The sequence below is a fragment of the Gymnodraco acuticeps genome, unplaced genomic scaffold (assembly GCF_902827175.1).
Source record: "Gymnodraco acuticeps unplaced genomic scaffold, fGymAcu1.1, whole genome shotgun sequence".
NCBI classification, from domain to species: domain Eukaryota; kingdom Metazoa; phylum Chordata; class Actinopteri; order Perciformes; family Bathydraconidae; genus Gymnodraco; species Gymnodraco acuticeps.
Genome location: NW_022990915.1, coordinates 156,111 through 182,564, shown reverse-complemented (window position 1 = coordinate 182,564; position 26,454 = coordinate 156,111). Strand labels below are relative to the sequence as shown.

Here is a 26,454-nt window from a genome sequence, read left to right as displayed (position 1 = left end):
CACTATATTTTGATGATAATACTTTTCTACTTTCACTTGAGGAACATTTTGAATGCAGGACTTTGACTGTAACAGAGTATTCCTACACTCTGGTACTTCTACTTTTACTCAAGTACAAGACCTGAGTACTTCTACTTTTACTCAAGTACAAGATCTGAGTACTTCTCCTTTTACTAAAGTACAAGATCTGAGTACTTCTACTTTTACTAAAGTACAAGATCTGAGTACTTCTACTTTTACTAAAGTACAAGATCTGAGTACTTCTACTTTTACTCAAGTACAATATCTCAGTACTTCTACTTTTACTAAAGTACAAGATCTGAGTACTTCTACTTTGACTCAAGTACAAGATCTGAGTACTTCTACTTTGACTCAAGTACAAGATCTGAGTACTTCTACTTTGACTCAAGTACAAGATCCGAGTACTTCTTCCACCTCTGGAGCTACATCCTGGCTCTGAAGGCCAGTTTGAGCTCTGAGTCACACTTTCACACTCAGGTGTGACTCAGTAATTAAACATCATGTGAGTTTCAGGCAGCGGCGGCTTCAAATCCTTTTGACAGAAGCGTATGAACCTCACACGGTCGCTGGCTGTGAGAGAGGAGAAAACACAGAGTAAAATGACAAAGCAGAAGTATTTCCAACTGGCTCTTACCAGAGGTAGCTGCCGAAGTAGGCCACAATATTGTGGTGCATGCATTCCTTCACCATGAAGATTTCCTGCTGAATGATGGAAAAGTCGTCCCCTGGAAACAAGAGAAATCACAGAGGCACACGGACAAAGAGTGAGACTTAACTCAGGGAACAATTTAACATTTAGAAATAAACACCACATAAAAACGGTTGTATAGCCTTAAAATTACAACTATTTGGTTTATGTTTCATGAATACAATCTACAGGTTGGACCACACAAATATTCTCTGATGATAAAAAGCACTCCGAGAAAGATCTTTCCGTTTAGTTTGCCAAAGTGAAACCCGGAGAACGGGTTCTTCGCTCTGACCATATGCTTTAATCTCTGTGTAAATACAGCGGATTATTGAACAGCCAATGACAATAGAGAGAACACCTTGTACTTTTAAGGTTTATGTGGTATCGGCTGATTTCCAGAACAGCACTAACACATCCGACCAGTCGGAAGGGGGAAGAGTGAAATATGTAAAGCCAGCTGCTGCCAGAGAGCAGAGAGCTGGACCTCTGGTTAAGAATAAGATATGTGCCAGCTTCAGCGCTTTATCAACTGACTGTCATTGAAGGACTCACTACAGAACAAACTCATTTACTGGACACATCTTCGGCCAAAACATTGCACATACGTTTAGTGAGATTACTGTCAACAAACAATTTCTTTAAAAAAAAAAAGTCAAACAACAACAAAGACCTTCAGCTTAGGTAAAGGGAGATTTAAGACTTTTTACAGTTTCTTAAAATACAAATCAGAATTACATTTAAAACTATTTGTACAGTCGTCAAAATTGAGGAACAAAACACCAATGTTGCACAAATGTTTAATGCAACATAAAGCATTTACCAAGGTCGTTGCTATCTGGCAGACCGTTTATCTTAAAACAAACGATAAAAATGTTGTTTCATTCCACTATCCTTATCTGCTAACATCTGTTCGTTTTATTTTTAGTTGATGTAGGAATTATTTTGTAATTTTAAGTTAAAATGTGAGAAAGTAAATCCTAATGCCTAAGCACCTTTTTTCCAGACTCAATACATTAGATTTGGGGCTTATGAATACCAATGAAATATATATTTTTTAGATATAATCAAGTCAATGCTTATTAAGACTTGTTAAGGATGTTAAGGAACCCTTTTAAGTCATCTTGAAGGGTATTACTTGATTAAAGAACTTCTTATTCTACATAGAGTCACGGTACGTCCACACGGCAGCAACGCTCTGCCGAACTGCATTGTGGTTCCGTCGCTCGCTTCGAAAGTTGAGAATAGTTCAACTTTTCAAGCGTCGACGGAAGCGCCAGCCAATCAAATCATATGCCAGTACAAGCTCTAGCCAATCAAACCGCGTGCTTGTGTGTCCGGGGCGGGAGATTCATGCGATTGGTTGTTGGTCGCACGCCAGACACGCCTACCGGCAAGCTTCAACGCACGCTGCCGTGTGGACGTACAGTCATGCAAAGCACCAACTTGAATCTTGTGTTTACCAGAGATGTGCTCATCAGTCATAAATAAGTCAGCATGAAAAAAGCAAAAGGACTTCTCGACTAGAAAAAAGTCAAATGAGACCAAAATGCTAGATTTGTTGACATATCGTCAAAGATGCTTTTGCCCTACTACCTTACATGTAAACAAAGGTATTTTTAATGGATTCATTCTGTTGTAAAAATCTACTGTCTCACAAAATAGTGTTCAAAGTTAGATTTGGCAGCTAACACCAGCTGGTTGTTGACCTGGTCTTTACTCTGATTCAGAGCTCCAGACGTCTGAACTCTGGGAGCAAACCACCAGATACATCCTGGACCACAGAGGAGTCTTTGATTACACAAACAACATTTCATTTGTATAAAAAAAGAAAAGAGCAGTGGTGTTTTCAGTGGGAAAGGTCAGGCTCTCTCCTCTAAGCGTCTGGACTAAAGTGTGTTTGCAATGCCAACATGTATGAAATCATTCAGCTGATAAACAACAAACCAGAGAATTAACATTTCAACGTTAGCTTTGAAATTACCCTCAGCTACTAATTGGGGGTATTTCGTGACATTATGCAACTATTGGAAGTCTTACCTACATTAAAACACAACTATGTACCTGCATCAGTGTTTCCGCCAGACCAGGGCTGAGAGGGCGTCCACCCCTTCGAGCGATAAAAACTCTCGATCTTCTCTCGAATTATTAATATTTTTGGACGCCCTCGCCTCGCGTTCAGGGCGTCCTGAGCTGAATAAGGGCGTCAAATGACGGCAAGACGCCCCCCTGGCGGAAACGCTGACCTGCATCACTAGTAACGGTGTCATAATAATCACAAATGGCTTCAGATTTAGTACAACAGAAGTCAGACAATATCTTTCAAAAAATTATAATCAACGATATTAAATCCTTCAGTTTGACTACTTATTTTCTATTTGTAAAATGTAAGCTGTATTTCCCTACTTGTGTATTGCTTTTCTGTTGCATAAGAAAGATGTACAGTAGTGGGTGTCTCATGATGAGGCTTTAATGATGACGAACATGGAAATAATGTTGCATTCGTCTTTGTTTGACACATGCTGTAAGGAAAAGATGACACTTGAATTAGGTCACAATGACATATATCACTGTATTTTAATTAGAGTGTTTTTAATTTAAGGGTAACTACTGTTGATCACGAACGTTTCCCACATGTGTTGACAGAGAGAAAGGGTGCGAGGAGCCACAGAAATGTGAGCAGGGGTATTTTCAGTGGCATTACTGAGTTTGGTTAAAACATTTTTTTTAAAAACATCACATCTCTTGTTGGTGAGAGGAGGCCTGAGAGTGAAGCCACTTCCTGTGAACGCTTCCTTCTGCTCTGTGAATTCACACATCTTCACACATCAGTTGGACTTATTGAATCTCATGCTGGTGTGATATGACGGATATTGAGTCAGTTTAACTATAAGATTAAATCTACATCAATACCTTGGTAGAGATAAATGCTCCAATTTGTTGTTTACTAATCAATTTCTTACTGGTGGCACAATTGCTAGTGAAATGCTTATGAGTGTTTCCCTAACGCAGGGGCGTCAAACTCAAATACACAGTGGGCCAAAATAAAAAAAATGGGTACTAGTCGAGGGCCGGACTGGTTCAAGGTTTATTGCAAAACTTATTGAAATGAACTTATTGCACATATTAACCCTGGAACTAACAAAGCTTCAATTATTGCCAATAAAAACAACATTAAACATTAAATAATCAGTTGCATTCATTTCTTATGGCTCTATCTGCAGCTTTTCCAGAGTCATTTCTTATGATTACATTTTTCCACAGGCCAACAACAGCTTCAAAAAACTATTTCCCTCAGAGAGAAATCCAAACATGCCCTGTTGTCCTGAGAGAGAAAGTGCAGAAGGAAACATCCATTAAACTCAGTGTGCTGCTCTGTGATGCTAGCTCAGATACTTGGCATCTCATCTTGGGTGCAAGGTCATCAATGTTTGGTCTCAGGCTCTGAGCGGAGGAGACCCTCAGGATGGAGTGAAGGTGTGCGTGCAATATACCGGCGGGCCAGATCTAATAGTAATTAGAAATTATCCTGCGGGCCGAAATTAAATCCACCAAGGGCCTTGAGTTTGACACCCTAATGCCTCCACCTAAAGACCTTAAAGAAAATATGGTATTTACTTCATTTCTGTGCTCTTGTTTCAATTGAGCTCAGCCTTACTTCATGCTGTCTGTAAATATCACTTCACAAGTTGCTAAGCTAATTTATATTGTGTTAACTAGGGCTGCTCGATTATGGCAAAAATCATAATCTCGATTATTTGGGTCAATAATTGATATCACGATTAATAAAAACGATTATCCATTTATTGAAAGAAAAATGTGAACAGTATGTTTTTAACAGTTGATTACCCTGAACTTTAAGTATAATTAAAAAAAAATGTTTTTGTTTTATTTCGATTATGTTTTTTTCATAATCGTTGCAAGCCAACATCGTAATTGCGATTAAAATACTATTAATTGAGCAGCCCTAGTGTTAACTGCCACAGGCTTACGCTAATAGTGGTGACTCGCCATATGTTGATAGTCAAATGGTGTAATTACATAATTAAACAGAAACTAGTTCAGCAGTTTAAAACGTTGTGAATGAAAGCTTACACACCTTCCGGCGCAGACTGAAAATGCATCTCTTTCGACTCCACTTCGAGCGATAGAATTACTAACAAAGCACTTATATACTAATAAAGGGCTGGCTTATCTAAAGCCAGTTGAGTAGCACTTGAAATCTTTTAGCTCTATGAAACCTGATGTACTTTATGATTCCGTTTTCTTCAAGTTTGTATCTTCTTGGTCGAACGCACTTATTGTAAGCTAAATGCAATGTAATGTAAAAGTATAAGTTACAGCCTATCTAAAAAGACCTTGCATACCAGTGGTTTACCATTACAGTCATATACAATATCTTAAAATAAATTGTCAGTAATGCTACAGGGCCGTATTCCATAAAACGTAGCGACAAAAAATGCTAAAACAAATCTAATTCTCTACCATCACTGCAGAGGTGTTTCTATCCATTAGAAAAACATCAATAAAAAGAAGCTTTTCAGTGCATTGAACACTAGGGGCGCACTTCATGAAATATACGAAATTAGCGACAAATAAATAATCTCTGTGGAATAGAGGCTTGATCCATTTTTTATTGAGAGGGGCCTAAATTTGTAAAGAGACAAGTTGCTCCTTAACAAACCGGCGTAATTTGAGTTACCTATGCCTTCAGGTAGCTTGTAGCCTGATGGATTTGGGTCCGTTATCATCAGTGTTGGGACTAACGCGTTACTGTAACGCCGTTATTTTTGGCAGTAACTAGTACTCTAACGCATTACTTTTTAAATTCAGTAACTCAGTTACCGTTACTACATGGTGCGTTACTCCGTTAGTTTTTTTTATATAGTCAACAGCCAGGCGAACAGAGATGAGAACTGTACTTAAGTACTTGAGTAAATGTACTTAGATACTTCCTGTGTCACATGCGGAGACGGGCTGTGGGCGTGTTTGTGTTGTTTACTAACAAGACTATCATGGCGGCGGCGGAGCTCAAGTCTAGTTTCTCCACCTGGAGATATTCTCACTATTTCACTTTTGTCGAGCACAAAGAAAAGAACGTTTTAGTTAAATGTAAGTTGTGTCTTGGCGGGTCAAAGATCCTATCTACTGCCCAAACCAGTCATTCAAATCTCTTAAAACATCTGCAAAAACAACATGCTGGGACGAAGCTAGTAGCTAAGACCACAGAGACTCAGCCGACGCCACTCCAACTCCACCTAAGCAACAGCGGCTGGATTTTAACCAAAGGACTGCTGGCCAGGGACAAGTAGATAAAGCCATTGCACGGTATGTTGTAGAACACATGCAGGCTATTGCTACAGTGGAGTCACCCGCTTTCAGGGAGCTAGTTAGCATGATAGCATGTCCGGGCGGCACACGGCATATGGGACGGAAAACTTTTTCCAACTACCTGGAGAAAGAATATACAAAAATGGAAAGCCAGCTAATATCGATGCAATCCAGATTGCATATAATGCATGTGAAGTTGATCAACAGATTGTATTATTCTCCAATGCAATAACAGTACTGAAATGAAGGCGATAAGGGCATTAATGGGAGCCCTTTTTCTAAGTAACAAAAACGTTACTTTTCACAGTAACGCATTACTTTTTGGTGTAAGTAACTAGTAAAGTAACTGAGTTACTTTTGAAATGAAGTAACTAGTAATGGTAACTAGTTATTGGTTTTCAGTAACTAGCACAACACTGGTTATCATACAAGTAGAAAATATTGAAAATAACAATAAGGTTATATGCTGCAAATAACCATTAAGGCTCCCAGGTAGAGAGCACGTGTGCATTGTGACCACTTTATGGAAAACTACAGATTATATGTAGATCCATTTCCCATTTTTCTTCTAGATTACTGCAGCCCTACTGCATGCTGGGACGTTGTTCCACACCCAAACGGCCTGCAGCTACAACTCTACTAAAGAAAAACTGCCAAGGGGCTGGTCCTTATTCTCAACGACAAAATGACTTGTCATAGGAATGAAAAGAGGACGAATGATAGTGTTTATAATAACTGACTTCTAGGAGTGTGTAAAGCGAGGAGGAAAAAGGTAAGTAAAGATACATTTTCTCCTTCTCAGAAAAGGACCAGCGCTAATTGATCTTCAATTGTTGTTTACCATGCAGATAATCAGATTAAGCTACAGCCAGAGGCCTTCTACACTCCCTCCTCTCTCTTCTTCACACGGCCGTCACTCCTCCTCCCGTCTAACCTGTTTCATTCTGCCTCCGCCCAAAGCTGTTTACCTGAGGCCCAGAGGAGTGACTCGGGCTCAACGTGGAGGTAAAGAAAGGAGAGTCCTGCTAAAACAGGATGACCCGGGCTGCGGTAATCCTGAACAAATCTAAGTAAACAGGAATATAATAAATATGAATGGTTTTTAAAGTTGGTTATGGGAAACCAGGCCAAGGACAAAGCAACCGGGATACAAATACAATTATTTAATATAACACAATTAAGCTGGTATACGTCTTCAAACTATTTTAACTTCACTTAAAATCTGAGATATGCACTACGCCTCTTTTCTTTTTATTTGTGAGTTAGTTAATTACTAAACGTTCGTTCTTTTATCATTTCGAACGGCAGGTTTTCACAAATTACACTTACTTGCAGCTAATTCAGAACGCTGCGGCTCGAGTCCTCAGTAACACTAAGAAAGTAGATCAAATCAATCCAGCTCTTAGGTCTTTACACTGGCTTCCTGTGTGTCAAAGAACTGGTTTCAAAATACTGCTGCTGGTTTATAAAGCATGGAATGGTTTGGGTCAAAATCAGTGTTTCCGTTAGACCAGGGCTGAGAGGGCGTCCACCCCGAGAGTTTTGAATTTTGAATTGAGCCGTCCCTTTATAGATACTATCTCTTTACGTTAGTGATGGGAGTTCCGGCCTTTTTAGTGAGCCGGATCATTTGGCCCGGCTCTTCATGTTACCACAGAGCCTCAGTTTCGCTTCTGCGACTTCTAACCGGTTACATTGGCGACACACTTTACCTCACATTTACTATATTGATTGTAAGATAGCACAACTAAACAGAGTGCAGACAGACTACTGAAGCCTCCTCTCCACATGAACTTCAACCTCTCTGTGAAGGTCAGGGTTATGCTGCTTTGTTGCTTCTGTGCTCTTTCATTCCAGTAGAACTCCTCAGAAACCAGGATTTGACCAATAAACAAAACAATTGACACAACTTTTAACTATGAAATATATGAAACTTTGGTGAGCTTCAGCGGGGTAATGCCATATAGGAGCTCCCTCACAAATACCCAGGGGTTAAATTGGGCTGGGGCTGTCCGGGGCTCAGCCCGGCACATAGGACGATGCTCTGACGTCATCACCCTCACACATTTGTCATAGGTTTACAAAAAACGATATATATGTTAAGACTTTTCTCGTTCTTAATATAGACTATATTTAGGGTCGATATGTTAAATGCTTACCTTACTTTAAAATAGCAGATCTCTGTGACCGGATATAGTTTGGCTTAGACCCCGGCCCCACGAGGACACGCATACGCAAAAAAGTCTTCCGTTCACACGCATTCGATTCATTAACGTGTCCGTTCACACTAGACCGCTGGAAATGCTGGAAACGCTGTAGTACATATGCCAGGCCTGTAAGTGGCGCTGCTGCCGCCACAAAATACACCAAAAGCAGCGAAGAAGACCCCGGAGCATGGTTGTCATGGTTGCCCTTCTGTTTATTCTCCGCGGTGGACGGCGTGTTCTCCTGCTGTATATCTCTCAGGTAGTCCACCAGCAGATAAACCCCCCCCCCCCCCCCCCCCACAGAGCGGAGCAAGGCAACGAAACTTAAAATTAGAAGCAGCATTTTATGGCACGCTATGAATGGGGCCACCTTGAGGGGGTTTCCCGACATGTTGTTTCAGTCAATTAAAGGGTGTTTCATGTTGTCGTTGCTGTGGACCTTCTTAATACCTTGGAAAATGTAGTTTAATACTTTTTAATAGCCTTAATTTTCGCTAAATTGATTTATCAACTCTTAATACTTTTTAAGACCCCGCGGACACCCTGTAGAGCTAAGCCAGCTGATCCTCTGCTTCACACACGCTAATCCCCCTCCTCGTATACCTTAGAAGAATATATCTAAGCATTTAAATAATAGTTAAAGACGTCTACAGACTCATCAGGAAGTGAGATTTCAGAGCAATCATTTCAAAATGAATTCTCAGATACAGGATGAGATGATACCTGAGGTGTAAACGAACACTTCCTCCTCTCCAACACAAACAGAGACGCAGAGTGAAAGAGAAAAGGGACTCTTTCTGGTGATCATCCGAGCTCAGTCTGGTCTCTGGTGGTAGAAAGCTCATCGTAATCCCACTAATCTGTTTCCACTCTGTCAGTAGGTCATCCCCACACAGGCACCACAGCCTCCTTCCTTCACCACACAAAACATCTGAGAACACCCCAATCTGCATATGATTTGATTACTTTTATCATAATTTTCAGTTAAAGTTGTATAAATTAAGAAAAATGGGAATATACGAAGCGGAATGTGAATACGTTTATGTATTATGGTAAATATTTGTGATGTCGGTTCTTTATTTGCAGGTCCCATTATTATTATGCTCCGCTTTCCCCCTTGTACTCCAGTAGGACTCAGATGAGGGTGTTGCAATTTTCTTTGTACATGTGATGTTTTGGTGTTGTTGTTTTTTTGTTTAGTTTTTAAGTATTTTTCTTTTGTACGTTTTTGTGATTCTCTTATTTTCCTACGATACTGTTATGATTGGCTGCGAATAAGAAAATAAGAAAATTCTAACCCCCTTTTCAGGTATGGTGTGTTTATAGACACATAACGTTCTCAGTGAGGTACTCCGATGAGTACCTGGAGTCAGTGGTTGGTACTCCAACTTCTGGCTCCACTCAAAGTTATGTGATGAAGCCCTCTGTATCGCGAACGTATCACGGGGGCTAGTGGAGTACTTCAGGAAAGTCGACGTGGGGGGGATGCTAGTGCTGGAGTACTTTGTGACCACAGAGCGTGAACGTTGTGATCAGCTGTTTTTGCGCAGTTCTCCAGTGTGTGCACAGGGCACAGAAGGGGGGGGGGGGGGGGGAATTGTGCCAAAACTACGCCAACTGGCTGCGGAGGGAGACAATTCCGTTGTACAGACCGACGTTAACAGCAGCACCGTCTGTGCACACGGAGACCGACTGTCGTCCGGTGATCTAACCGCCTTCTGGAAAAGCTTCACAAGTACGTCGGTACGCAAATGCGCTTTGTGACAAGTGACGGTACGCATTTCAGATTCGACTTAATTTAATATGCGACTTAATTTAATATGCAAGTTTACTCTTTACTTTTGCCTTTTTATGTGCACTGTACCTTTGCTGTAACAATGTAAATATCAAAGAATTCCTGGACGGTTAAAATGTATACTAAGACTTTGTACAAACAATGTAAACGGAGCTTTTGGGGATTTTGAACTAAGATCATTAATTCACTTGTAAAAAGAAACATATAAACAACAGTGGGTCTGTGAGCAAAAAACTATTGCAGGCCCTGTTAAGCAGAATTTGTATTATTATTAAAACTGATAAAGAGAAAGACTCTTACCTGGTTCCAACTTTATGATCTTCACAGCAGCAAGCTCGCTAGTTTGAATGTTTCGCGCCTGAAATAAACAACAACAAGATATTGGTCAGGAATACTGTCAATATTACTGCTTTAAATCAGAACTCGTGAACCAACTGTTAAAGAAAAAACAAGTAGTTTGATTGGTCAATAAACAGCTATTTAATAGTTGATTTTGGACATTTTTCTGTTAAAAAAACCCAAACATTTCTGAGTTCCAGCCAGGGACTCAAATGTGAAGGTTTCGTCACTTTTTGGTTGTTTTATTTGATAATATTGAATATTTTTTGCTTTTGGACTGTTGGCTCACCTAATGTAGGGTTAGAGTAATTACAATGGACAACTTTTAATATTTTCTTACATTTTTTAGATATGAGTGAAGAATAAATTAAATTCAAAATGCTGAAAATATGTGGTCTGTTGTAGCCTTGAGCTCTAGTATGATACTGTATTCTGATGGTTCATCCCTTACAGTTTTGGCCTACATAAGCATTAAACCAATAAATGCAATTTGGATAATCCTTTCGACTCAGAGAGAAGCGGAGTGGAAATATTGAACTTTGGTACATGACCACAACATCTCTATCAGTCAAATTCAACATCAGTACATACTTTCCTATTTTTTGTGATTGGCATTGAATTAAAAGAGACAGCGGAATTGTGAACACATGAAACAAGGAGTAAAGCACAATATATTAAGTACACATTTATGAACAACGGTTATTAGTATTACATTTGAATAGAGGCTGTATTGTGTTGCGACCTCCAGAAGTAAAAAGCTAATGTTGGACTATAAAGGAACTACAGCACGGTCACATGACTTCACGTCACCACCGCTAAGCTAAAGGCGGCTAATGTTGGGCTATAAAGGAACTACAGCACGGTCACATGACTTCACGTCACCACCGCTAAGCTAAAGGCGGCTAACGTTGGGCTATAAAGGAACTACAGCACGGTCACATGACTTCACGTCACCACCGCTAAGCTAAAGGCGGCTAACGTTGGGCTATAAAGGAACTACAGCACGGTCACATGACTTCACGTCACCACCGCTAAGCTAAAGGCGGCTAACGTTGGGCTATAAAGGAACTACAGCACGGTCACATGACTTCACGTCACCACCGCTAAGCTAAAGGCGGCTAATGTTGGGCTATAACTATAACGAACTCCGCCGTTTGAAGGCCTCTGGTCGCCAGCTGGAGAGGCTCTCCAAAAAAACTGGCCTCACAGTCCACCTCCTGGCCTTTCGTGACCATATCAAAACGTATAAGGAAGCTCTCTCCCATGCCAAGACTCACTACTACTCCCGTCTCATTGGTGCTCAGCAAAGCAACCCCAGAAGACTGTTCTCCACCATCATCCGCCTACTACGGCCCCCTGACGCCCCCCAGCCCTCAGGGGCTCCCGATCTGTGCTCCAAATTCCTCTACTTCTTCCAGGCGAAAGTCGAGACCATCCATCAGCAGCTCCTGGTGACTGGCCCTTCCCCCCCCCTACCTGCACCTCAGCCACCTGGTAACGCACCCCAAGCGCCGCGCCTCTCCCACTCCAACCTCTCCTCCCCTGTGGATGCTCTCCAAGTGGCCAAACTGGTCAGCTCGGCCAAGACCTCCACCTGCTCCCTGGACCCCATGCCCACAGCCCTGGTCAAGGACTGCCTACCCACCCTCCGTCCCTACATGGTGGTCATCATCAACGCTTCTCTGGCTCCTGGTATAGTCCCCACCAGCTTCAAAATGGCCTCAGTCACCGCCATACTCAAAAAACCTGGCCTGGACCCCGACGACCTCCAGAACCACCGGCCGATCTCCAACCTTCCCTTCCTCAGCAAAACTCTGGAAAGAGTGGTCGCCGGCCAACTCCATCTGTACATGTCCAACCATGAGCTCTATGAGCCCTTCCAATCCGGCTTCAGACAGCAACACAGCACTGAGACCGCCCTCATCAAGATCACCAACGATCTCCTCATTGCTGCTGACTCTGGCCGCCTCAGCATCCTCATCCTGCTGGACCTCTCTGCAGCATTTGACAACATCTCTCACAACATCCTCCTCACCCGCCTCTCAGAGCTTCTAGGTATCACTGGCACAGCGCTGTCCTGGTTGACATCCTACCTCCACAACAGGAAACAGTTTGTCTCCATCAGTGGCTCAAACTCATCCCCGGCCCCAGTCCACCACGGTGTACCCCAGGGCTCTGTGCTTGGCCCCCTCCTGTTCACCATTTACATGCTCCCCCTCGGCCAGATCATCCGACATCATGGACTCAATTTCCACTGCTACGCTGATGATAGCCAACTGTATCTCAGCACCACTCCATCCTCCCAGCTCCCCCCTCAGTCTCTCATCAACTGCCTGCATGACATCAAAACATGGATGTCTTCCAACTATCTTAAGCTGAACAGCAATAAAACAGAGCTCATGGTTGTGGCACCCAAGGCCCTGCTCCAGAAGGTTGGTGACTTCGTCCTCGAGGTCGACGGCTACTCCATCTCCCCATCTCCTGAAGCCCGCAACCTGGGTGTCATCCTCGACTCCATCCTTTCCTTCCATTCCCACGTCAAATCTGTGACCAAATCGGCCTTTTACCACCTAAGGAACATTGCCAGACTCCGACCGTCACTCTCGGAGTCGGTTGCCGAAACCCTAGTGCATGCATTTGTCACCACCCGCTTGGACTATTGCAATGGTGTCCTGTTCGGGGTTCCCAACAAAACCCTGGACAGGCTCCAGTATGTCCAAAACTGTGCTGCTAGGGTACTCACGCACACAAAGCCGTGGCAGCACATCACTCCCACCCTCATCCACCTACACTGGTTGCCGGTCAAGTCCCGCATATCCTACAAAGTCCTCCTCCTTACCTACAAGTCCCTCCATGCCCTTGCCCCCCATTACCTATCGGACATCCTTTACCCACATGCCCCACCCCCGAACCTGCGGTCCTCAGACTCTGGCCTGCTTACCAGCCCCCGCACCAAACTGCAAACCTTCGGGGACAGAGCCTTCAGTGTGGCAGCCCCCACCCTCTGGAACGCTCTCCCTGCGGAGATTCACAACATACCCACACTTGACGCCTTCAAAAGGGCCCTCAAGACCCATCTGTTTGCCAAGGCTTTCGGCCCCTAAATCGATCTGTTGTTTTGTCTGTCTGACTTTTGTTTTGTTATGTTTGTTTTTGCCCTATTACTTGTAAAGCGACCTTGGGTCCCTTGAAAGGCGCTATATAAATCCAAGCTATTATTATTATAAAGGAACTACAGCACGGTCACATGACTTCACGTCACCACCGCTAAGCTAAAGGCGGCCAACATTGGGCTAGAAAGGAACTACAGCACGGTCGGTCACATGACTTCACTTCACCACCGCTAAGCTAAAAAGTAGGGATGTCCCGATCACCTTTTTTTGCTCCCGATCCGATTCCGATCATTTGATTTTGACAATCTGCCGATAGCGATTTTTCCCGATCCGATCTTTATGCAATGCATTAAGAGAAAAAAAGCATTCAAGTTGTCCCTTAAGGTTATTTTTTTATTTAAATGACAGTACCCAACTATCCATTCTATCCAACATGGATATAGCGAAGGCAGTGTACACTGCCTTCAATTTTATAATACTTCCAAACTGCTGACATTTTCTCCGTCCCGACTCCCGAGTCACCAGCTGAACGTAGCCTCTCGTTAGCTTACTGCTACTATTAGACACTGCGCCCACTCTGTTGCCAGCTTTGAGAGAAATAAGCAACCAGGTCTGAACAAGCCCAAAAGAAGCAACACATACATGATGTTGTGTAATTTTAAACCAAAACTAAGGCCTCAGGATGACTTTAAGACGTGAACATGGTCATTTTTGTTTTGTAACATTAAATAAAATTATTTAAAAAAAAATTATATATTAAAAAAAAAAAAAAGATTCCCGATCCCCGATCTTTTTCTCCCGATTCCGATCTTTTAAAAATCACGTGATCGGCTCCGATCCCCGATCACGTGATCGGATCGGGACATCTCTACTAAAAAGGCGGCTAACGTTGGGCTATAAAGGAACTACAGCACGGTCACATGACTTCACGTCACCACCGCTAAGCTAAAGGCGGCTAACGTTGGGCTATAAAGTTACTACAGCACGATCACATGACTTCGCGTCACCACAGCTAAGCTAAAGGCGGCTAACATTGGCTATAAAGGAACTACAGCACGGTCACATGACTTCACGTTAACACCACTAAGCTAAAGGTGGCTAATGTTGGGCGTGATGGCGTTTATTCGTCTCATTTAGACTCTTGTTAGAAACCACAGTTTTTCAAATCACCAGTGGGGTATTTACTGATGTATTTTATGTCATAGGACAACACTTTAAAATCTCTTCTCTTGTGTTAACCACAGACCTTCTTTCAGACTAACAACCATAAACACATTGACTTCAGCACAAGGGAACAGGAAGTGCTAAAATAGTAAGCGTTTCTTGGTTTAGGACTCATTCCTGCAGCTCTCTTGCTGTTTGACGTGGGTTAACGTATACCATCAGGGTCGCTTTAAGCTTAAACCTCATAATCCTAAATAAGATCAAACCGTAAATCAGCTTAAACGGGCATCATCCCCAGACCTCATGCTGGACGACATCAATCTTTAATATCCCTGATATATGATGAAAGAGTCAGTCAATCTGAAGAGTGGAATCATTTTGTTTCTGTATATTTGAACGGAAACATCTTCAAAGTTTAATATTCTATTGCACCAACGTCTACATCTCGAAGGCTTTGAACATACATCCATACTTTGTGAACTTTCCATCTTCAAGTAGGCTGCACTGACAATAAATCCAGGTCAAGACGGGATGTTCCCTAATCCGGGGGAGTGATGGGACGCATAGCTATATCAACCGAAACCATAAAACCCTTTCAACACAGGGAATGTGCTGCCGATTCACACACAGGGTGCATTTCACTTCTCTTATTTTTCATTTCCTCGCTCCTCGGGCTCGGTATCAACGGAAGTTGATTTGTCTGCGCCATCTTGAGTACCGTCCCAGTGGCCTTATTTTTGCGAGGATCGAGTAGTGATAACGGAGGAGCGATAATCGAGGAACTACCAGACCATCCTCCGGTGAAATCCTCAGACACTCGCCCCGCCCCCTTACTGTGTATCGCTCACTGATTGGACGATGCAGCGCATGCACTGATCTGGCTGCTGTCAGACGATCAGCTGTGCGGCGTCATCACAAACGGACGTCGCTTCACGTGACGCTCCGGAGGAAACGACATCCCATTGCTCTTAAAACTAATTTCCCTGCTTCTCGTGGTTTCCTTGCGTCTCTCCATGCTTCCCTGGTGGGAGGGACTAGTCGCAGGGAAACAACGTAAGTGAGGGACGCAAGGAATCCATTTAACCGAAGTGAAACGCACCCATAGACAGATCGTTCTGTAGCTGACAAACAGTGCATACACACAAACACAAATATCAGAAAAAACCTGTGGAAAAATGTGTTTTTTACGGGATTATGGCATATTTGTGTAGCTTTAAACGGTTTAAAAGTCATTCTTCTGCTTAAACCCTGTTTAAGTGATGACCACATTCTTGCTTACAACCTGTGGCTATCTTTGCATTTCCTGAAATAGACAAACACAGAAAGGGGAAGTTTCTGCAGCTACCGCTCAAATATGAGAGACAAAACTTCAAGGCTTGAGACAACCTGCGATTGGAAGAAGCATTCTGGCATTGAACAGAGCTCTAAAAAGAGACAACATCTTACACAAAATCACATTGTCAGAGTAAAAAGTTGTGCCTGATGTCTATATAACTGCAGCAACTGACAACTTTTAACACTGAAGGTGGAAGATTCATTGGTTCCCTTTTTTGTCATTTAACTGACACTAGTATCAGTACACTCACCTACATTACTCACTCTTACTTCTCTTGTTGAGAATAATAAGAATCTGGTACATGATGATTAGTAAACTATTGAAAAGTACTAATTTAAAAAGGTCACCTATTATGCAAAATCCACTTCTTCATGTCTCTCTACATCAACATGTGTCCCCTCTTCTTCATGTCTCTTCTACATCAACATGTGTTCCCTCTTCTTCATGTCTCTTCTACATCAACATGTGTCCCCTCTTCTTCATGTCTCTTCTACATCAACATGTGTCCCCTCTTCTTCATGTCTCTTCTACATCAACATGTGTCCCCTCTTCTTCATGTCTCTTCTACATCAACATGTGTCCCCTCTTCTACATCAACATGTGTCCCCTCTTCTTCATGTCTCTTCTACATCAACATGTGTCCCCTCTTCTTCAGGTCTCTTCTACATCAACATGTGTCCCCTCTTCTTCATGTCTCTTCTACATCAACATGTGTCCCCTCTTCTTCATGTCTCTTCTACATCAACATGTGTCCCCTCTTCTTCATGTCTCTTCTACATCAACATGTGTCCCCTCTTCTTCAGGTCTCTTCTACATCAACATGTGTCCCCTCTTCTTCATGTCTCTTCTACATCAACATGTGTCCCCTCTTCTTCATGTCTCTTCTACATCAACATGTGTCCCCTCTTCTTCATGTCTCTTCTACATCAACATGTGTCCCCTCTTCTCCATGTCTCTTCTACATCAACATGTGTCCCCTCTTCTTCATGTCTCTTCTACATCAACAAAGTTTCAGGAACAAAGATTCTCTCTCTTTTTGATCCATTTCTATAAAAACCTGTCTGAAAATGAGCTGATCAGATTTTGGCCACTTTATGATGTCATAACGATTTTTTGGCTTGTGTAACCATTACGGCCCGTCCACACAGCGGCGTGCGTTGACGCTTGCCGGCGGGCGTGTCTGACACTCGACCAACAACCAATCACATGAATCTCCCGCCCCTGACACACAAGCAGCGGTTTGATTGGCTAGAGCTTGTACTGGCATATGATTCGATTGGCTGACGCTTCTGCCAAGGCGTCACAAGTTGAACATTGCTCAACTTTTGCAGCGAGCCACGCCAGCAACGCTCCGCGTCGCTTCCCACGATGCAGTTCGGCTAAAAGTGACGTCACCCCATTCAAAGTGAATGGGCAGAAGCGTTGGAAGCTTCAACGCACGCCGCTGTGTGGACGGGCCTTTAGCCAATCACCAACCAAGGTAAGCTGCCGTTATACGTCGTATTTGCAAAAATGGCACGAAATGCAGTTTTCCGCCTCTTCAAAATGGAGATTTGCTACAGCGAGACATTTAAGGCTTTATCTAGGATTTTGAAAACCTGGGATGGACATTTTTCACAATTTTCCCACATTTAAAAAACCAAACTAGGACTGCTGTAGTTCTAGGCAAACGTTTAATTCTTAAAAGTATTTAAAAAATGTATCGATAATGAAAACTATTAGTATCTAACTTGTGGTGTATAAAATGTGAGAACATATTGAAAAATTTCCATCCTAGTTTTCTAAAAAGTCCAAAGTGAAGTCTTTAAATGGCCAAAGATATTCACTTTTATGTTAAATAAACAAATAAAAGCAAGAAATCTTTGGATTTGAGAGGCTAAAAACGGCATTTTCTGGCATTTTTGCACTACTTCAACACTGAATCCATCAACCCAGCGTCTGATATTAGAACCAAAATAATCATTATGACCAATAGAGCAAAACAAGATGTTCTAATGAGTATAATCAGCTGTAATATATCCTCAAAGCGAGGAATGCTGTGCCCGTTAAAAGTCATCTGAGACCAGCAGGCCATAAGACAGGGGTGTCCAAACTACGGCCCGGGAGCCAAATGCGGCCCGCGGACCATTTTGAATCGGCTCTCAGCAAATTCAAAAAGTATAAATGAAACTTGTGCTTATCTTGTATTGTACTTCTTAAATATAAATATAACAATATATTATGTGTTAATGAGCGCACTTTTCAAATAAATGCAGTCAATTCAAGTTGGAAACATTCTCTAACATACCTTAGTTGATAAGAAAAAAGCCCAATGACTTATTTACAAGCTTGAAATACACCCTTCCTATTTCTCCTTCCTATAATCACTGAGGCTTCTGTTGTAAGGGATGAGCTGCCAACACTCACGAGCATCATGTACCAACAGTTGATTGATTTTGCTAATTTATAACTGAACTTATGAGGCGATAACCTCTAGTGAGTGGCCAAGACCTTCGTATATGTTTCTGTACGTGGCCCTCGGTGAAAAAAGTTTGGACACCCCTGCCATAAGACCACTCTCCTCCCTCTGAGATGCTCCTGAACACACCCTCACAACGCGTGTTTGGACAGGGCCGATCAGATTTCAGCCTCCGCCTGCGAGCGGCTGCAGAATACCAGGCGCTGCATTCCTCCGGTGGTCTGCTGGGGGGGGGGGGGGGCTGCACAGAGGCTTTGTGTGGAGAGAGACCCTGACAGCATGAACTGTCATCAGATCAGACTCCACTCGACTGTGGCAGATGCATAAACAACACAATTCTGCAGCCGACACAGTGGATACAGTGTGTTGTTCAGCTAAGTGTGTACTTTGACATCCGATTACATTTTAAATTGTCTTATTATCGTTTTATTTTAACACTGTAGATGTTTTATCTTGTTCTGTATTAATTTAGTGGGGTTTGAACCTGTGCTCCCATGATCCGAACACCAACGCACTAACCCACTGCGCCACAGCCTCCCCTAATCATTATTATTATAATTTGTTGACAACGTTTGAAAGCTGGGAACATTTAGTTTTCTACAGGGACATCTTCTAAAGTCCTTTGTGTATGTATGACCTCAATTCAATTCAAAACCTTTATTTATACAGATAAAACCCATTGAGATCATAGACCTCTTTTACAATGGTGACCTGCTTCAATTAGTTCCAAACATTAATACAAACATGACAGAAAACAAAGGACATTATATGATACTACAGTTTGTATACTAGTAGCATTTACAGACACCAATATTTTCTGATTGTATAGCGTCTATCCTAGCTTTAAAAACATGAAATGGAATCATCTCTAGGTCCAAAGCCCAAAGATATTTTATATAATAAAAACATATATACTCGTGTATGACCTGAGGACCTGGCACACCAAGCCAATGTTTGACATTTGGATAAATTAATTAATCGATAACTGCAAATACATTTTGATTTAGACCGTCAAATGTCAAGAATTAGTGAATAATTTCGATTGTATAAGTCTTTAGATGTCTTGTTTTTTTAGTCCATAACCCAAAAATATTCCATTCAATATGATTTGAAACAGAGAAAAGACACAAAACTCCAGATTTAAGAGGCGGAATAAATCCATTATGTTTTATAAACCCATTAACAAAACAGTTGCCAACTATTTTTCATTGCTGTTGTATTTTCTTTTGATCAACGAATAATTTTACCCATTCGAGCAATATTCTTGTATAACTTACTTTTTGGCTAATATTTAACCATTGATATCATTTTCAGCAATTACGTCATCACTAATAATAATACACAACTCCATATATTGTAATATACATATCAGCGTTTCCGCCAGGGGGACGTCTTGCCGTCATTTGAGCTCGGGACACCCTGAACTCGAGCCGAGGGCGTCCAAAAATATTAATAATTCGAGAGAAGATCGAGAGTTTTTATCGCTTGAAATAACGAAAAGGAAAAAGATCGTTTCCCCGACATCGGCGGTGCCTGCTACAGGACAACACGGAACGTGCGCGATTTGGACGCGATGAGCGGTGCTAGAGGTGCACGCCCGTGAACTGCGAGCACCAGAGCCTCGCAGCGGGGAAACTGAGGCTCCGTGGTAAACTGTGGTAACATGAAGAGCCGCTTGGGAGCCGAAACAGCCGGCGCCTTAAGAGAGCTGAGCCAAATGATCCGGCTCACTAACGTAAAGAGACAGTATCGCTCTCGGGGAGGACGCCCTCTCAGCCCTGGTCTGGCGGAAACACTGATACATATTTCTTGTTATATATTGTGAAACAAGGTGCACATTTTTACATTATACTCTAACTTCTCGGTTTAAATTGCCATTATTTGTGTTATCTTATTGGTATCAGTCATCAGTATTGTTCTATTGGAAGCTTTAGATTCCAGTAGTGTTTGCATGGGTTTGTTTCACATATTTCCAAATACTTCAGAGCGTTGTGGAGTCCAAAAGTCAACATGAAGCAAATACCAAATATTCTGCTTTAGCTCATTTTGGTTGACTTTTGTTTGCAGCCGTCAATAACGGATACTCACTATCTTCTGGTCACAAAATAGCAGAATGTAAAAAAAGCCTCTCAAATACATATTAATAATAAATACACATTTCCTACGATACAATTTCCTCTAAAACTGCGTCAGTTTTAAACAAATTGCAATAAAACAATATTCGTTGGACATTAACCAGTCAAACAAACTGCTAATTTAATTTATTTGCAGAGTTTGGAAACATTTGAGCTGCTGTGAGTCAAAGATTGTTTTTTCCTTTACACCAGAAACATTTAAACTCTGGGTCAGTCCAGTTTCTGGCAGCACCGTCTGCTTGTTTGACCTTTGAACGATTGCACATGTTCCTGTCTGAGAGCGAAACTGACTCAATTTCATCTGAGTTAGTAACCTCAAAATAATGTGATGAAGCCACCTGAAGGATCAAATAAATACAGTGCATGTCTATTTCCCCTCTGAATATGCAGACCTGAAGTCAAATGTAAGACCTTTTAAGACCCTTTCCATACATTTTAAGACCTCATCGCCACTTTGAGTTTGAACCGGTTACCTTGGCGACACACTTTACCTCACATTGACTATACACAGTATTGATTGTCCTTCTTCCAACCAACCACATATCCATGCTTTTATCATACTAAGAAGAATTGGGACAAAAACAGTAAGTTTTGTGGGTAAAAAGGGCAAGCAGTCACTGTTAATCTCTCAGTCAAACGGGTTCAGGAAAGTATTTAATTAACTGTAATGCATCTTGCATAACGAGGGAAACAACTAGAACTGCAACTATTCTTTATAATATAATAATCTTAATTCTTGTTTAACAGATAAGTGTAAACGGTTTATGGGAATTTGATTGATATCGCACTTACTATCCAAATGGTACAATATGTGTTAAAGACTGCCTGTGTCAAAACACCTTCTAAAATGTTGATCCTGCAAAGCTGACAAGTGTCACAATGATTATTTGTAAATATGTTTCAATGGAAATGCTAATTACCTCCAATATCGTGACTCATATAGCAATTGCAATATCAGTCCAAAAATAATCTTGATTACACATTCACTCTAAATGTTTCAGCCCTAATATTCACTAATCGTTTATAACATTTCAAAAGATCGAGACAATTCCTTGTGCGTGACCCACTGTCCAAAACAGTTCATTTCCTGTCATATGTGACCAGAGAAGTGGTTTTATTTTTAAGCTGGAAACAGCAAAGGTTTGGCATTTGACTGAGTACATAATGTGTATTTATTTATTTTTAAGGCTGCGGGACGATTCATTTTAATATCAATCACTCTAGTTTAGTGTATAAAATGTCCGAAAAAGTTAAAAGATGTCCATCATACTTCAAATGTTAAAGGTGAGGTCTTTAAATGTGTTGTTTTATCAGTCGAAAAGCTAAATATATTCAATGTTATATAATATAAAACAGAGATACACAGCAAATCTCCAGGTTTGAGACTCGAAACAGCATTTAAAGACATTTCTGTTGCTTATTACCTTTCATTGCAGCTCCATTTGCTTTTGATCAACTAATAATTGTGTTATATCTCACTCTTAATTAATTTGTTTTCATGGGACAGTTTTGTCAGATGAGTAACAGTATGAATCCAACCCTTATGTGCTGTCAACTGCAGTTTCTCCTGCTAATAAGAAGTATATGTAAGTAGCTGCAGAAGGCTGTAACAAAGCATGCAGAAACCTGGCTCTCGTTCAACAGCTACTGCCAAATGTGTTAGCCACATGTTATCACGGCTGAAAACAAACAGCGCTCTTATGAAGCCGATTAGTCACGTGACGTTGAAGCCACATATCAGCAGCTCTAACGACTTCTCTGTACCTTGTAGACGTCTCCATACGTGCCGCTGCCCACCCTCTGGAGGAGCTCGAAGTCGTGCTGAGGGTTCCTCCTCTGGATCTCTCCGCTGGGCCGGGGGTAGATATCCATGCTCGCTTTCCACCAGACGCTGCTTCACATTGAGTTAATCCAATCTGAGGCCGATGGGGTTTGATGAAGTCCTGAATGTATGAGTTAATCACTGAGACTCAGGCGGTCCTCCTCCGTGCTCCATGTCCTGAAGCAGAGACAAGGTTTAGTGGAAAAGTGTTAAGAAAACCCCGACATTAAAAAGGTGGAAAGTAACCAAAAACATGTATTTTAGCACCATTTTGAGGTGCTTGAGTATTTCCTTTGTATCTTCACTACATCTCAGAGGCAAATAATGTACTTTTTACTTCAATACATATATTCGACAGCTGGAAACAATGTACAGATTCTTGTTTTACATACTAAACAAGATGATACGATACTGTGCTATGGACATCATGGACGTTGTAAGTAAAACATTGAACTTTTACTGCTTATTAGGGGTGCAACAACTAATCGACTTAATCGATTAAAATGGATGACCAAATTAGTTGCCAACGATGATGACGTCATCACGTGTGTTTTACGCGCCGTTAAGCTCCAACGTTATCTGTCTTTTTATCGGTACTGGAGACATTTCAAAAATATATGTCATGTGTTATTGCTACAAAAACATTATAACGCAGTTTTAGTGTCGCCAACTCGTTTCTAATATACAAAAAGACAAACAAATGCGTCTATGATGTATTTTCGATCTTTCCAATCCAGACGCGATCTCTCTCCCCCGTCTGTTACCTCATTCACACCAACGCAACTCCGGTTCAAGCTCCGTGCTAGAGCTTTTCAGGTTCAGAACCGGTTCTTCGGTTTAGCTCCGGCTCTTTTCACACCGCCCAGAGTCCGACTGGTGCTGCGTCATTGCGTCATCGTTTGCGTCATGACGTAAGCGTGACGTATGCGGTGCTTTTGCTCTAGCCGGACAATTTTTTGATGCTTGAAACAAACCGGATTCCGGAGCTAAGAGGCTGCTCCGCTGCGGTGTGAACAGGAAAACCCGGTGCTTTTCAAGCTGCAGCTCCGAACCGGCCCTGAAACACCGTTGGTGGGAATGAGGTATGTGTGCGAGGGGGCGGGGCAGTTTACACACACGCGGCTGCTACATGCAGCAACACACGGCGGGGATGGCGGAGAGAAGCGCTGCAAGATGTGAACAATGCTCGTTGCCAATAGTGCAATAAGAGTTCAGCATGTGAGGGCGGTAACACGAGCAATGTGTCTAAACATTTAGCAAAAGTGCTCCACATTCAGACGGAGGAATGCACCGGGTTCGACTGTCTTTCTAGCAGCTCTGTAGCCCCATCCACGAGTAACGTTTCCACGACAGCAACACACGGAGTTAACTACATGATACAAGCATGGGTTAATGATGAGAGGTAACAGTTATTTATTTCGTAAAAGTTTCAGCTATTCTGTTAACAGTTCTGTCCTCAGATTATTTAATACCATTTGTTAAAACATTGTCGTTTCTTTTGATGTGAAATATTATTTATTTTATTTAAATAAAAAGCAATGTTAGTTTTGTTCAAAATTTGTTTAGTTAATTTATAATCTATGTATTTTTGAATCAAGTGTTCATCTTCATTGTTAGTTTCCACATGCCTAAAACAACCTCAAGCTAAATCTAAAAGTTGAGAAATTGTGCAAGGCATAATAGTCCGAATAGTCGATTAATCGTTTAATTAATCGATTATCAAATGAGTCGTTTGTTGCAGCCCTACTGCTTATACTAAACTGATCACTTGATGGATTGAAGATTTGGTGGAAAAGTGTTAAGAAAACCTGACATTAAACGTGGAAAGTAACCAAAAACATGTACTACTCAACTACTGTATTTGAGTACAATTTTGAGGTGCTTGAGTATTTCCTTTTTATGCCACTTTAATCTTCACTACATCTCAGAGGCAATACATTTATTCCACAGCTGGAATAAATGTACAGATTCTTGTTTTACATACTAAACAAGATGATTCAATACGATACGACTGTGCTATGGACATCATGGATGTTGCAAGTAAAACAATGAACTTGTAGTACTTCTAACATAGCACTTTTACAGAGGAGTATTGCTATATTTACTACAATAAAAACATATGAGTACTTCATCCACAACTGGTGACATGAGTATTTCAATTGTATGCTGCTCTGCACTTCCACCTCAGAGACAAACACTGTACATTTGACTGCATTACATTATCCTTCTGACAGATAAAGATGTTTAAAACCAAACACGTCAACTTCTTAAATATGAAGCTGTGATATAGATTAAACTATCAGACACACGTAGAGAAATGCGTCTTACATGTTAAAACATTAGAATTATGATTTGTATAAGGATATGTTACTCTCTGAAAGGAGCCAGTTTTCTTTTTGCACTTTACATTTTGCTGTTAATATATTTGCACTTTTACAAAAGATCAAGATTTCATATTGTACCTTTCCTTTTACAGAGCTGTAAGCACAAGATAAAAGTACCTCCTCCACAACTGGTTATACAAGTATTTCAATGATATGCCACTATATACTTAAACTCCATCTTTACATCTGGAGTTACTTTACAAATTAAGATTTAACATGACATGGAAATGCTGCTTTAGATACATTAATAATTATATAACTTTAAACTTGTAGTGAAATCTCGAACAAAGTACTAAGAAAGTGTATAATGGCGACACAACGTTGACAAACACTTACCTTAAATTCATCTAAGAGCAACTGTGTTACATACCATCAGATGTGGATAAGCACAATACTTGAGGTACGTGTACTTCACTTGAGTATTTTCCTCCTTACTTACTTTTACTTAACTACATTTTGGAGGCATTGTTTCTTTTTTTACTCCACTACATGTTCTCCCTAATTGAATTACAAGCTACTTTGCATTTCGATTTATATTACAGAATATAAATCCATCAATAAAGCATTTAGGGTCAAGCTACCCAGCAGTACACAAAGAGATTCAAATAATCCCCACTTTTACCAAGTGTCTTTAATGCATTAATATTGATAAAACAATAATGTAATGGTTTTTTTGGGCCATTTTGGAAAATGCGTACTTGTTACAGAGTATTTTTACAATGTAGTATTGTTACTTTTTCTTCAGTAAAATATACTTCTTCCACCTCTGCAAACCATGACATGTCACCCAACAACAACATCAGCAGCATAACCTAGCAATTTAATTGATCGTAAACTCAAATTAAAGTTACGAAGAGCTCGTCCTGCCCACTAAAACAACATTAGCTTGAGTTAGCACTGAATATGTGGTCATTCCAGCAAATAGCCAGATTCAAATATTACTAACAGACAGGCTTGACACTGGGGTCATTCCAGCAAATAGCCTGATCCAAATGTCACTATTAGACAGGCTTAGCATCCAGGCTAAGCTAACAGCTAGCGAGCTAATTTAGCTTCGCCCCTAACTTTCACTCACCTTTCACAATGCAGACAGCGTGGACGACAACGCCTTGCATTTCAACTTTTAAACACGTGCGATGGCGTCGAATAAAAGTCCAAAAACAGAAGAAAAGCGTCCCTTTTTGTTGGCGAGGAAATAGAGATAAACTTCAGTTGCTGTTCCGTCTCTAACTCTGAAACCTGGAGGGAGTGAAGGAACCGTTAGAGGGCAGTACATCAACGTCATGGATGCGAGCTACTGCTAATAAAACAATAGAAGAAGAAGAAGGCTCCGTCTCCCTCACGGCTCAGCAGGAATTCTAGCATTAAATACAAATAACTTTAATAAGCAATTATTGTTTTTTTTATCAAAGCATGTACAAATGCTTGTGAGGCTCAGTTGCACCATAACAGTGATTTTGTTTTATGTAAATGATTATGCACCAACTTTTTGTTGGAGTACTATAATAACTTAAGAACTTCAAGTATATACAATTCCTGCTTCATTCTAACAAAAATAACATATTGTACTTTTTATTTTTGTATGACAGCTATAGTTAACAGAAAAGCCTAGATTGACCATATGATATGAAGTGTATTGTTTACTGTATGTTGATGCATAA

At 41.2% G+C, this 26,454-nt stretch overlaps 1 protein-coding gene across 1 annotated transcript in view; it reads right to left on the bottom strand.

Moving 5' to 3' along the window:
• The window catches only part of map4k5 (mitogen-activated protein kinase kinase kinase kinase 5), a gene marked incomplete at its 3' end in the record, with an annotated part of 45,156 nt that extends 19,089 nt beyond the window's left edge, over positions 1-26,067 (bottom strand). The window contains 4 exon segments of the mRNA XM_034233947.1: positions 656-746; positions 10,343-10,400; positions 22,352-22,586; positions 25,869-26,067. Coding sequence (XP_034089838.1) covers positions 656-746; positions 10,343-10,400; positions 22,352-22,459 — 257 coding nt within the window.
• Between the last annotated feature and the right edge of the window lie 387 nt (positions 26,068-26,454).